Source organism: Hypomesus nipponensis, chromosome 17 (genome assembly GCF_054491055.1).
Source record: "Hypomesus nipponensis isolate SF chromosome 17, ASM5449105v1, whole genome shotgun sequence".
In the NCBI taxonomy this organism is placed as follows: Eukaryota; Metazoa; Chordata; class Actinopteri; order Osmeriformes; family Osmeridae; genus Hypomesus; species Hypomesus nipponensis.
Window position 1 is genome coordinate 7,032,101 of NC_140377.1, and position 13,666 is coordinate 7,045,766.

General features: G+C 42.0%; 1 protein-coding gene across 1 annotated transcript; it reads left to right on the forward strand.

Annotated features, from left to right (window-relative positions):
- Positions 1–10,188: 10,188 nt before the first annotated feature.
- On the forward strand, positions 10,189–13,219 carry socs3a (suppressor of cytokine signaling 3a). The gene is made up of 2 exons (XM_084678265.1): positions 10,189–10,398; positions 11,138–13,219. The coding sequence occupies exon 2, from the start codon at positions 11,289–11,291 to the stop codon at positions 11,919–11,921; it is 633 nt and encodes a 210-aa protein (XP_084534391.1). The 5' UTR covers positions 10,189–10,398; positions 11,138–11,288; the 3' UTR covers positions 11,922–13,219.
- Positions 13,220–13,666: the final 447 nt, after the last annotated feature.

A 13,666-nucleotide genomic window follows, 5' to 3' on the forward strand; every position in this document is an offset into this window, starting at 1 on the left:
TGCACTGTATACTGTAAGATAAACAATTTATAACTTGCTTTTCAGGAACTACAAAACTTTCAACAAAGTCATACTTCAATTGAAGGAAACAAGAAGTTAGCAAGAAGTTGAGGATGTGTTTCTCAGATGTACAAAGGAGCCAACCGTGACTTCTTTGTCTTATCTGTTTATCTGATTTCATAATTCTGGACTCAAACAGGCATCCAGGAAGTGTTCTTTAAAAAGTAGTTTCCTTAATCATGTTGATATGGTTCAACTGAAACATTGGTTTATTCACGTGGTAAAACGTGATCAGGAGGTTTGGCGCTCTCTGCTTGTATAGGGAGGTGACCTTAACAGATGCGGGAAAAAAAAAAGGAAGACTGATGCCAGAAAGAGAGAGAGAGGGGACTAGGGAGGGAGGGTGTGGTAGACTAAAGCTAGAGGGAATTCTTTGTTTTTGTGATTGCTTCTCCCCTCTTCCCTGCTTCTTATTGTGGAAAGCAGAGAATGTGCAAATATGCAGCATCTCCACCATTTCTCAGGGATTTCTTGTTACATTCGAATCATTTAACAGGACACTTATCTCTATTGACTCGCAATAAGTACTGAGCAGTGATTCTAGATGTAGTCTGGGAGTAAACACAATGAGAAACATTGCAAGAGATCTACAGACAGTAACCATATTATAGCCCGCCTGCTTGTCCGTTTGGGATCACAAGACCCATGTAATACCCCTCCTGAAAACAGCACTCAAGGACTCCACACTATAGTCAGTCTACTGGACACGCACCATACTTGTGTCATCACATTCCAGCCCAGATGCATTCAACATGCTGTGTGTGTGTGTGTGTGTTTGTGTTTAAGGGACTGCATTGTGGTTTGTGCTGATGAGGGAGGGAGGGAGAGAGAGACTGGCCACACTGCATGTCTCTTTCGAGCCTGCAGGATCTTCCATCTCCTCTTAAGTGGATCCATGTGACATTACAAGTCCTCCAATTAAGGCCAGGCCGTTTCCCAGAAGTGCGGCGGCCTCCCCCCGCCTGCAGGCCCACCGAGGTGGGAGAGGGGCGCACCCCACCGTGCTCGGGTCTGACCTCCACTGGCATGGAGGAACCTCTGCCAGCAGCAGACTCGCCTTGTTTACGCCCACCTCCACAGGCGCCCAGACAAAAGCATGCACAGATACACACACACACACACACACATAGTATCACAGTTTCTAGTAACCTAGACACAGTCTGCAGAAATACCATTGAAGAGTTGTATTTTCTGAGTGAAGGGCTGTAACCTTTTCGAAATCATCGGTATTCTGGAACAAAGTCAGAGCGGACCACAGACCCAATAACTCTCTGACATCCAGGAACACCAGTCACTGTGGTGTTCCTATAATCCTGTGGATGCAACAAGCCTGCCACACAGACTGACTGGAGCCCCCAGCTCACTGACACATCAGCTAAGTTACAGTAAGATGACAAGCTCTTTATCGTGGTTTTTAATACGTAGCATCAAAGCAATGTATTGAGCGGTCTGAGATACTGAGAAACAAAGCACCAAACAGACACAGATACACACACAATGTCGAACTCTAGCTAGTGTATTTACAGCTGGTTTGTACTTTAATTTATCTCTGTGAATCCCTTTCACATTCCTCCAGGAATAGTGAACTTTCAGAGATTATGCCTTACTCCTGGAATTCACTCCTGGGCCGGATTTCTGAGAAAGAGAGTTCATGATAATAACACTAGCACACACTCAGAGCTATTGAGGCCACAAAGAGTGAATAAGACAAGCAAGAAAAAGACTTGCAGGCTTTAACCTTGACACTCCCCTCTTCCCAGTACTTCTATTTCATTTCAATGAAACATTTCCAAACACTGCACACCATCTGTAAATGTGCAAAGTCTATTCACAAATCAAAAATATTTTATATTTAAATCAAAGGCAAACTTACTTCAGTTCAGGGAAACTTATTATTATTATTATAGGATTCATGTGTTTTTAATGACTAGCGCAAATGTAATTTGAAACGAGATTTCCTATAACACTTTTCTTATCACTCGTTTCAACAAAACAGTGACAAAGGACTGGTTGACATAAGTATGTGGCCAAGATTATCAGAATTTGATACAAGTAGTACATTGCATTTGCTGATTAGATTCGACACACTGATTTTGAAATGTCATACACGCTTGGTTGGCACATTGAAACTATCATTTTGCCTGAAACTGTTTTATGATGTATGTTTCCAGCCCCACTTTATCTTAGCAGGGGGACCTGCATGTAATTTTGGATAAAAGCATTTGCTAAATGAACATATTATTATAATTGACTTGTTCTTGCAGATAATGGACCCACCATTTGACACACTCACACACTAACCTGGATCATATAAGCATATCAAGGTATCAGATATCCTCTTGGCCAGTCACCAAGTAGAATGACACCTTTACTGTGTGAAAGCCTCATAATTCATCTCTTTGTTCCATTCAGAAAGAATGAACAGACAGACACATCTTTGTCTGGACTGGTAGTACCAGGAAATTATTATTCAAGTGAAAATTATTTTGACGGAAAGTCTGGAGCAGCAGAACAACCTCTGAAAGGTTCTGTTGAAAGCCTTTGTGAAAAGAACAATGAGGTCACAGTTGTCCCAGAGAGCTCATGGCCATGTGGAATATCCTGCAGAGTCACTGAAGTGGGTGACTCTCATGCTGGGAATCATTCTTGATTTTAATGCCTTAACCCAACTGATTAGCGTTTTTTGCTAACACTTTAAGGTTTATCTTCAATCTACAATGAGAATATAACCTAGGCTATTTTAGCCAATACCAACTATTTTCATTCAAACATTCATTAGTGTGCATGACAGGACTTGCAACAGTTGGGAACAAGAGACCCCAGGGATTCAGGGGATTTGCTGGAGAGCAGGCAGTTTGTTTATGCACGTAGGTGCTGGGATTGGAACAGTCTGTACTGTGCTTCTAGGAGGGCTGGAACCGGGAAAAGAAGGAATAGGGGCCGTATCTTGGAGGGATTCCAGGAGAATTTCCTGTCTACAGGGAGTGCCCAGTAAGGAGAGGGACTGGAGGAAATGCTTTTGAGAGGGGAGGGCTTCAGACCCTCCCTCTGATTGGCTGACTCAGGACCAGATCCCAGAAGGTTGTCTGAAGTGGATCTCACTAAGTGATGATCGGAGTGTGTCTGATAAGGCCAAGAGAAAGGTCTTCTGTTGTGCTTCACTCTGTTCCCACTGTTCTCAGAAACCACTGTTTGAGAATGATAGGACAGATGAGGAATGTTGATTGTGCATGCCTCCCTTGGATTAAGGACCATAAGAAGATACCTGGCAAGCAGTGGAGGAAAACATTTACCAGTACCAGGATGGGGTGTCATCCCTATACTGAGAAAATTGTGCATACACACACACATGCATGCACGCACCCACAACCAAGTTGCAGCAGCATCACAGCCGCAATTTATGAGCCTGTTAATGCTAGAACCCAAGTGTGACTTTTGTATTTACACAGACGGAATGATTCATGGGGAGTATTCAGACTGGGTACACCAGAACAACATGAAAGCTTTCCTTGGAATGAGTACTGAACCCTGGCTGATGCACCTATTCAGGAATCTGAGGTAGAGGAAGCCAGGCATTGACTTCTGCGCAACACTTTGAGACTTATGAAGAATAGATTTTTAATCGTATGTTTCTGTCAGCTTGTTTGCTTGAGATGGCCCATTGAGCCCTGTATACCGTGCCGGTGTGTTAACCTCGCACGTGCACACTAGATCCATCCGGAAATGTCAGACACCGCTTACTGGCACCACTCAGGATCAGGTTACTACTGCTCTGTGTGTGTGTGTCTGTGTATGTGCGTGCATGCATGCGCATGTGTGTGTGCCCGGTGCAAGTGTGTGAGTGTGTGTCTACCCAAAGACTGTTCAGCTAACTGGCAGAGTGTCTTAGCTGAGCAACCTTTTTCTATAATAGTGCAGACATATTATTTACCCTCTGCCCGATGACATCAGCTGGCTATTCCTGGGGTTTGTGGGAATCAAAGTCCATTTTGAATTTGGATTATGTCATTGGCTCCTCCATCTCCTTACGTTCAATACTGCAAAACGGATGGTGGCGTCTGCAGCAGCCTGAGCGAGGTGGACCGGATCATATGAACCCTGTTAACTGCTCCAATGATCCAATCAGTACACCTGATGCTGCAGTTGATCATAATCTGAATACAGAAGAAGAAAAAAAACAGACAGGATAACTGCACTCGTTTTTTAAATGTACCCAACATGATAAAAAATGCACTTTGTTGCTGGCACAAGAGTTGCTGGCACAAGAGTTTCTGGCGATGATCTCACTTGTCCTTCTCCATAGGGAAGACGGGCCACTTTTGCTTCCGTGGAGTGTTCACTGTTCAGGACATGTTGTTTGAAATTTAGCGTTGCTCTGTAGGGGGTTTCATATTGGCCAAACAACCCAAACAACCAATCAGACCACATCTTGACCCTTACTCATCAACATATGAATAGCAATGCGACAGTTAGCTACACAATGAGGTGTGAGACCCATCATATAGAGACTCCGTCCAGCAACTCCAGCTTTGAGCATATGAGAGGTGGGGGCAGGGTGACACCCAGCCTTACACTACAGAGATGTAATGGGTGTCAAAGCATAATCCTCATATCATTGGGTTCTGATATAATCCCATGATACCTCAAATCTGTTTCAGGAAGTAAGTTTGTACAAAAGTATCAAAAAGTACATTCCAATGACCACAAACCGAGACTAATCCTCTTTTTTTTACATTTCAGAAAAATACATTTTAAAGCAGTCTGTTTCTACATGTAACTTTGTGTGGGAAAACACGAGACACTGCTTAGTCTTATGACGTTAGTTGCATTGTATTTTTAGCTCAAATTGCTTCCTCAAAAGCATGGCGTGAATCCATAACATGACAACATGCAATTTTCACAATGTCACAATGAGCCTGGCCGTGAAGTCAAGTCAGCTAAAAGTATTTAGGAAACAAACAATGTGAACTCCCAGATCGAGTCATTGGATGGGCATTTCTCTAACCTGGTCACCTAAAAGCCAATGGAGAACTCTACAGTCTTGTGTGAAACACTGTTTTCCTCTCTGTAACTGTATCCCAGCATCCCATGGCCTTACACATCATCACAATATCTCTCTCTGTGCCTGTTTGTTCTCTGTTCCCCTTCACCATCTCACTTGAGGTCAGGCCAGGAAACACCCACAGGACACAAGGCGTTTGACAGCACATGAACGAGCCTGTCAATGTGTGTTTGTATTTCTTCTTACTTTAACAAACTAAACATCAATACTATTTGTAGTGGTGGCGTAACCAGTATTTCATACTTTAAACAAATAATGACTTTCCTGGAAATGTATGACAATCAAAGGGCTGGACTCTGTCTTGCCCTCCTCCACGCCTTTGGTAGAATGCCTACCACACATTGGCACCAAAATATCAGGCCAACACCCAACAATGCCAGAAACAACATCAGGACAACTGAATAATCAGTTACTGTAAAACATACTCTTTTGACATGGTCCAAATGACATTATTTTATTTTTTTGAAGTTAAAGATACAGTATGTATGTCCAAAGTGAAAAAGTGGGCAAATAACAATGTGATAAGCAATCATAAAAATGTGATTAACTTTCCAGAAAACCTTAGTATAATTGACATGGGATGAGGACTCTCCTACTGTCTTTTCGAGAATGTTGATCTGGACTGTTCCATCCTGGCTGGGATGATGCTTAAGGCCAGAAGCAGGAGAGACCATGTGAGCCCAGAGGAAGGAATGCTTAGTTAATGCATTTGTGCACCAATGCACCAATATGACCAGGTATCAGTCAACATATTGTGGGACCATTTAGTGCCACCACTCCATTCTCTAGATATAAGGGGAGAACCAGGGGAGGAAGCTGTTTGGTTCTACTAGAGGCTTTTCTTAAAAAAATATAGGTTTCCTCTCTAGATTAAAACTGTGAACACACGTTTGTCATGAAAGTTGTGTGTATTGTAGCGATTCTGAATCAGAATCAGAAGGGATTTTATTCGCCATGAATGTTTGCACAAACAAGGAATTTACTTTAGCAGGGAGGTGCATACATTAAACATATAGGAATATTAAAACTTAAATATGTGGACTAACTATACAAAAGGAGCAAAGTCTAGCTAATACTAAGGGGGGTGTAGCTAATACTAAGGGGAATAAAAATAAAAATAAAATGTAAGTAGTCATAATTTACAATCTAACCTAAAAAAACAGTTAGTGCAAGAGAACGATACAATAATGATATAAAATAAAAATCATTAGAATGACGAGGTTTGAACTAAGAAGCCCTCGTCCTCCTTTTACTATAATGTCAGATTCTCATTATCTCCATGCAGGATTTTTTATGTTACACTCTACATAAACTGCATAGGACCCTATGCAGTGTTACCTGCATATAACACTCGAAAAAGGTTCTTGGCTCCTATTCCAGTCCACCCTCTATTATATCGGTATCATAGTATTTTATCACAGGGGCCATAATTCATGGAATTTCAATTTGTTCTGCCAGGGCTGTGATTAAATGTTTTTATAGTATGCTTCCTTGAGAGAGCCAGAATTCAAAAGAAAAGTGGAAAGGTATTTCCAGGAAGAAAAGAAACAAAAGGAAAAAAGAAATATCAAAGAAATATAAATCACTTGTGCTGTATATCACCTTTGGATTGTATGATACTTTTGCTTATAGTTGATTGTTTTACGCTTTTTTGCTATTGTTAAGTCAAATTTATATCGCCACACAATTACAAACAACCAGTGTTAGCCAAGTGCTGTACAATTAGCCAAGGCAAAACAAGATACCAAAATTAACCAGTATTTATCACAAGGACTCAGACACAGACAGGACAACAAGGCTGGGGAGAACAAGTGGATTGTTATATATGATTTAAAACCAGTAGTGGGCGAGGACTTAATGTGGAGGGGAAGGCTATTTCAAAGCCGTGGGGCCACATCTCAGAAGGCACAATCACCCTTTTGTCTTTTAAGTAATGCCCAAGCAAATAGACATTTGTACAAAATCGAAACACAACACATTTGTAACATGTGAGACAGTGTCAAAGAACCTTTCAGACTACGGGAAACACAAACACACATTCTTGTGTAACAAACAGACAAGGACGTTTCTGATTAAAGTCATAATGGGGAAGAGTTTGGCATGACTTCTACATTTGGGCAAAATATGGCTTTTAAATATTTTACTGGAATTGCTGAATCAGTTCTGAGAATTATGTAGATACTTCCTCTGTAATAAAACATATTTTGTTATTTAAGGACTAAAGCAGGTGATCTACTCGTAATGGGACTTGTGTTACATAACCAATACGATATCTCTAGTTCCAGGAACCTCTCTGATAACAATATGTGGAATATGGTGACAGTGACAGATCTGAGGTGTTATCTAATCTCATACCTTTGTGGCTTTCCAATAAACTGCAATAATATAGTAGTAATGTTACATCATGGTGACTAGTCTGTGTCACCTTGTGCAGTACATGATACAGTACAGGTTTGTCTAATGTCAGTGTGGCATAAATTAAAGGAGGTCAAATGGCATACAGAGTCATCAACTGAAATGTATCACCGGGCAATAAAACCAACATAGGTGAGAATGGGCAATTCCTCCTTTTTTCCTTAACAGTGTTGTTAAACGTTGTCCTACTGTATCCTGAGTTTACTGTTTATCCAGCTATACAGTATAGACCATAATGCGTAGAGATGCGTTTTTGGGACAAGACCATATTGTGGATAATCTGATTAAAGCAACCTTTCAGACAGTTCACTCTTGCCCTGTTGTTCAGTCAAGCTTTGTCCAACGGAAAGTCAGCGAATATACACTTTTATAACAACATTCTCCTTTCCCACTCCTCTTCTCAACACAGAAAATCTTGCTCTTCTTAAAAAACAAATGGATTTATTGGAACCTTCTCTCAGCTTTGGTGCCATATGAATCAGCTACTATGCACACAAATAAAGTGCTTTGAACCACCTAATAGTTTTGGGAAAACATTTATCTTTACGTTCTCTGTACAAGAAGACGTTTACTTTAAGACACCCCATGAAGGGGTCAGATGCTGCATGTTGTTCATGCGTTCCAAAACAATGTTTAGAAGTATGACTCCCAAATTATAATGTACTCATATATAAACAACATGGATCATGAAACATGCGGTCAGTTTTGTGTGTGTGAGTTCAACTAGTTGTTCATGAGAGAGAGAGAGAGAGAGAGAGAGAGAGAGGGGGAGAGAGGGAGAGAGAGAGAGGGAGAGAGAGTATGAGCCAAATATATCCATCATCTAGCCAAGGATCTCACTCTGTACTTCACATAGCTTGCCAAAAGCAATGGGCTTTAAAACAACAGTGCAGTTTGGGAGTTTCTCTTAGCAACGGGTGGGTTAGCTTGCAAGCACTTGTAACCAACCCCACCCCCCCCCCCCCCTCTGATAGATGACCTTGGGTTAAATACACACTGTCTGTAATGTTTAAATGTTAAATGTTGACGTCAGATCATGGTTAAATACTTGTGTACGTCATCCTGCTGGTAACTGCAGCTCTTACGCTTAAAACAGGGCCATCGCTCACTGGACATTTTGTAGTGAACAAGAAATATGTATTTTTAAGCGTGTGTACTCTTGGGGGCCTGGGGCAGCTGGTCATTTCAGAGATGATGTTCCTTTGTCAGAGCATTGTTTCACAGGAGACTTGAACATGTCCTGATGCCGACAGCTCCCCAGCCCTTCCTCTGTCTTTATTTCCATGGTTTCCCCGGGAGGCTATGAAGTTTGTTAAGCTGCTGCGAGCAAGTCTTACAACCATGACACAGGCGGGTTTTCTGGAAACAACGGGGACCTCGCTGAGTTTGTCTCCGTACTTCCTCCTCCCCCTTCTGCCAGTGGGGGTCTGATTCACACGAGGGCACTTGACTCACTCAGACACAGCTGGCCCTTTCCAAACTTCATTAGGGAACTTGGGTCTGGCGTCATCACTGCTGCATGCACGCCACACACCCTCATAGGGATGTTTGAAAGGAGGAAACGCCAACTGAGGGACGGAATTTGACACACTGATGTACGCCAATGCCCAACCTATCGGCCTGGCTGACCACAAGAGTCCTCATGGTGACGAGAAGGCAGCTGGACGGGGTGGGGGGGGTTTGTGGGGGGTGGTTAAAGGAAGGGTTATCAGAAGATAACTCCTGGTGTGACTGGAAACCTTTATGATGTGCCCAGGCTTCCCAGGATGAAGTCAGAGCAGTCTTGTTCATGCAGAGAGCTCTGGGGAAAGCATGAGTACTGCACAAGTCACACTTCCCGTATGAACAGGATGGGCCTCATGTTTCGATTACTCTTACAGTACACAAACAAAAGATACCAGGTAATAGGATATGGAAACGTTGTCATAAGTCTAAATGTATATAGCCATCCTCATGACACTGATCCTCAGTTAAATTTAACATGACATCTGTCATGTTAAATTGTTTATTTTTGACAATTAGAAGAACACTACAGTCTTCTAAATGACTACAGTTCCAAATGATTCAGAATTGGAATTCATGTTTGTAAAGTATTCATTCACACAGGTTCAGCCAAGCACTAGTGCCATCCCTTGGGATGATTAACATAAAGGCACTGCAGGCTTTCATGTCTGTTGCAACGCTCCACTGAGGCACAGGTTTAGCAGCCCGCTTTATATCCTGAGACCTTCTGTACCAACCATATGTTACTATGCCAACTTTATAACCACACAACTTTAAAATAATTATCTAATCCATCATGTTTTGGTACATTGCTATAAAACTTATAATGAAAACACAAAATGTGAATTTAATAATTAAATAAAATATATTCATAAGTTATCATGCATTAAAACATTACATGTTTGAACAATAAGAAGTCTGTGAACATACGTTGCCTCGAAATTGCAAATCAGGAAGATTTGCTGCTTGGAACTTCATAACTTCATTTGGAAGGAATAGCTAGGGGGAGGGGATGGCCTTAGTGAATACCAGGAATCCTTTAAAAAAAACTATTCTTACTGACAATCTGCCAAGAGCGCCTTACTGGAAGAGGAGGAGGAGCCTCGTCAGCCCCGACACATTATGAGCGCCAGCCTCACACGCAAGATGATCACTAACAGGCAAACGGTTCAGAGAGAGCCCACAGTCTGAGGATAAAGGACCAACCTATATTAATTGTCGTGAATTACAAAGGATACAATTTGTAGACCATTGTTACATTACAAGAGACAAGATCGATTAACTTTGTTCAACCCTGCTCTGAAGATACCGAACAAACTATTTCGAGTTCAAAGCTGAATAGAGCCGACACAGTTAAGGTAAAAACTGAACTTAACTATTATTCGCTTAAAACTATGTTATGGTGAACTGAATTAAAAAGCCTAAACGGCAACAACAACAAAAAATAGTTTCCGTTAATTGTTTCCGTTTATTATGACTGGCCTGGGTAAAATTGTGCAATGGTTCAAGAATTACGCTGCTTTACTGGAACTGACCGCTGTTACCGAGCTTAAGTACACGGAAAAAGTTTATGGTAAATTGATTTTTAACAACGTCCGCCGTGCATAGGTTAATCAGCTCTGACATTCAAATAGTATCAACATCTTTACACCAGTTAACGGAAACTTACTATAGTGACATTTATAACATCTGAAGTTTGAAGCAAGTTGTTTGGTTTTGAAGATTTAGAAAAGTTATACAGAAAAAAACATCAGGGCGCTTGCTTACATTCACAAAGTAGCCTAACAATAGAAACCCTGTTTGCCTTTGATGTAGGCAACAATATTTGAAATAACTAAGACATAATCTTTGCCCAAGAGCATCGTGGGTCGAAGAATATCACATTACTCTATCTAGTTTCTCTATAAATAAAGTTACCCAGAACGTTTATGCGTTGCTGTAATTCGATTGTTATAATCTGATAGTCTATTAAAAAAGTCCATTCACTTTCTCTGCACAAAGCAAAGCTGTTGATATATAATAATCCACCCAGCATCCAATTCATACCACATAGATCCATTCACTAATCTCTAACACTGATTCTTGTCTCTTTCCCAGGAGTTTCATCCCTTAACACGGACCTACAAGTTGACTTCCAACTTCCCTTGCTGTGGGAGTCACAACCTGTTCTTTGACAGGCCCTCTCCACTTCTGTCGTCTGCGTGGTGCCTAGTGCTCACCAGGCAGTCCAGAGTGCGGACGCAGCGCCATGGTAACCTACAGCAAGTTTGACTCCGTCATGAGCAGCAGCCCGTTCGACACCAACATGAGGCTGCCCCACCGTTACAAGACCTTCAGCTCCAAGCTACAGTACCAGCTGGTGCTCACCAACTTGCACAAACTCCAGGAGAGTGGATTCTACTGGGGCTCCATCAGTGGCAAGGAGGCCAACGCCATGCTGGCCTCCGAGGCCACCGGCAGCTTCCTCATCAGGGACAGCTCTGACAACCGCCATTTCTTCACCCTCAGTGTGAAGACGGCGTCGGGCACCAAGAATTTGCGCATCCAGTGCGATTCGGCCACGTTTTTCCTGCAGACAGACCCTAAAAGTATTCTGGCTGTCCCCCACTTTGACTGCATCCTCAAGCTGGTCCATCACTACATGCCCCCCAGCAAAGGTGCCTCATGTGGGGGGAACACTCGAGGAGGGAGCTCCTACTACATCTACTCTGGAGGGGAGAAAATCCCTCTGGAGCTGCTGAAGCCCCTTTCTACCAGCATGTCCACCCTGCAGCACCTGTGCAGGAAAACAGTCAATGGACACCTGGACATCTCCACAAAAAGAGACCAACTCCCTCATCCTCTCAAGGAGTTCCTCCAGGACTATGACGCTCCCATCTAGAGGCTCTGGGCACGTTGTCTGTGGTTGTCACGGACGTACGCAGGTGTTCTGTTATGGTGGACCAAGAGAACCAAGTCCTGAGGAGTTGTGGCCTTCGCCTGCGTTCTGACCTCACAGCACCAGGAGAGAGAGCTGGCCGGGAGAAGCATGGCAGAAGCACGCTGCCTAAAGAGAAGTGTCCGACTTTTCAGTCAATTACTAAAGGCTGTGGTATCAGTGGGAACAGGGAAAACCAGTCCCCAGAGGACAGACAAAGAGGGATCGGCTGCTATTGGATCCTGTGTGTTCAGCTAAAGGGCTCCTGGCAGGGTTAGGGTAGATGGCACCCTGGCCTCTCTTGCCACACATCTCCTCACTGCTGCTAACCATTGAGCTATGGAGGCAACAGACACACACCAGCCTTGGCTAACTACTCATTCATTACACCAAGACTGGTTATGGCTTTGGCTAGGACATTGACATTAGTCATGGATAAGACAAACCTGGGAAGTTTTAAACATGACGGTTGAAAGAGACTGGCTTTCTGAAATTCTGTGTGCTCTGGCCAACAATTGGTCAGTCACCAGGAACTTACACGGTTGTTCCATGGACATTCATCTTCAATGTCATCACACCAGTAAATATTTGTCAGCAATGGATCAAAAGGCTGAATGTTTTTTTTTGAATGTTGCAAAGAACACCAGTGGAAACTTACAAAACACAAAGGAGACTCAAGAGACATTGACTTCCAAACAAAGAAACTTGGAAAGAACATTATAGCAATTGTATGTTTATAAGTTTATTGGCAATTAGACAATGTCAAACCTCCTGACCTTCTAAAATAACTGAAAAATAACCAACCAGATGGGAAACTAGATCTATGTTTCAATGGTATGGCGATACAACGATTTGTCAGCTGTTTGTCTAAGCATCCAACTGACACTGAACAAATGTACCCACTTAAAAGTGGTGGTAGTTATTGCACAGCCAGGTGTCTATTGCTAGCTATTTAAAACACTTTTTAGTTTTTAGTAGTAAACCATTTTAACGTGTCGGAAAGAGAGGACCCAAGATACTTCTTAATCTTATCTCTTTCTTAAACAAGACAATGTTTACATGAATGAAAATCAAGTGGTGAAAATAATAATCTTATCTTTTATAAAGATACCACAGTTACCAGCCAAGTATTTGGCTGTAGATGCTTGAAGACATTTGAAGATATAGGTATAGCAGAAGCATGCAGACCGAAACAACTTTGCACATATTTATATAAACATTTCAATAATTTATAATAAAGTGCACTATTTTTTTATAAAGGATTTTCTTGATGAGTGACTTTGTTTCGGGGTACTTACACATGCATATAAACACATGCAGATACACATACATACATGGACAAGTTTACAGTGGACACATTTATTTAAATCCTTTAACAGTAGCAATCCTCATCAAACATGTATCTAACGTTCACACATAATCTTTTTACTAACCCTGAACCTAACTCAAAAGCCGGTCACTGTCATCTGTTTCATGGTAACATAGATAAGTATCAACAGAAATACCAGGGAAGTACTTCCTTAGATTTGAACTAAATACAGCAGAACTGGCAGATGAAGATTCATACCCTAGGGAGGTATTTTAGAGAGCGAGTGAGTCACTATGTCTGTGGTTTTTCCTTCTAAGGTAAATTAGTACCGACATGCACAAGTTTCATAACAGACCCACATAATGCTATTGTTTCTCCAAATTAAGTCAGAAAGGAGACA

Coding starts and splice junctions, on each gene's coding strand:
- socs3a (XM_084678265.1), top strand. CDS start 11,289: ATGGTAACCTACAGCAAGTTTGACTCCGTCATGAGCAGCAGCCCGTTC.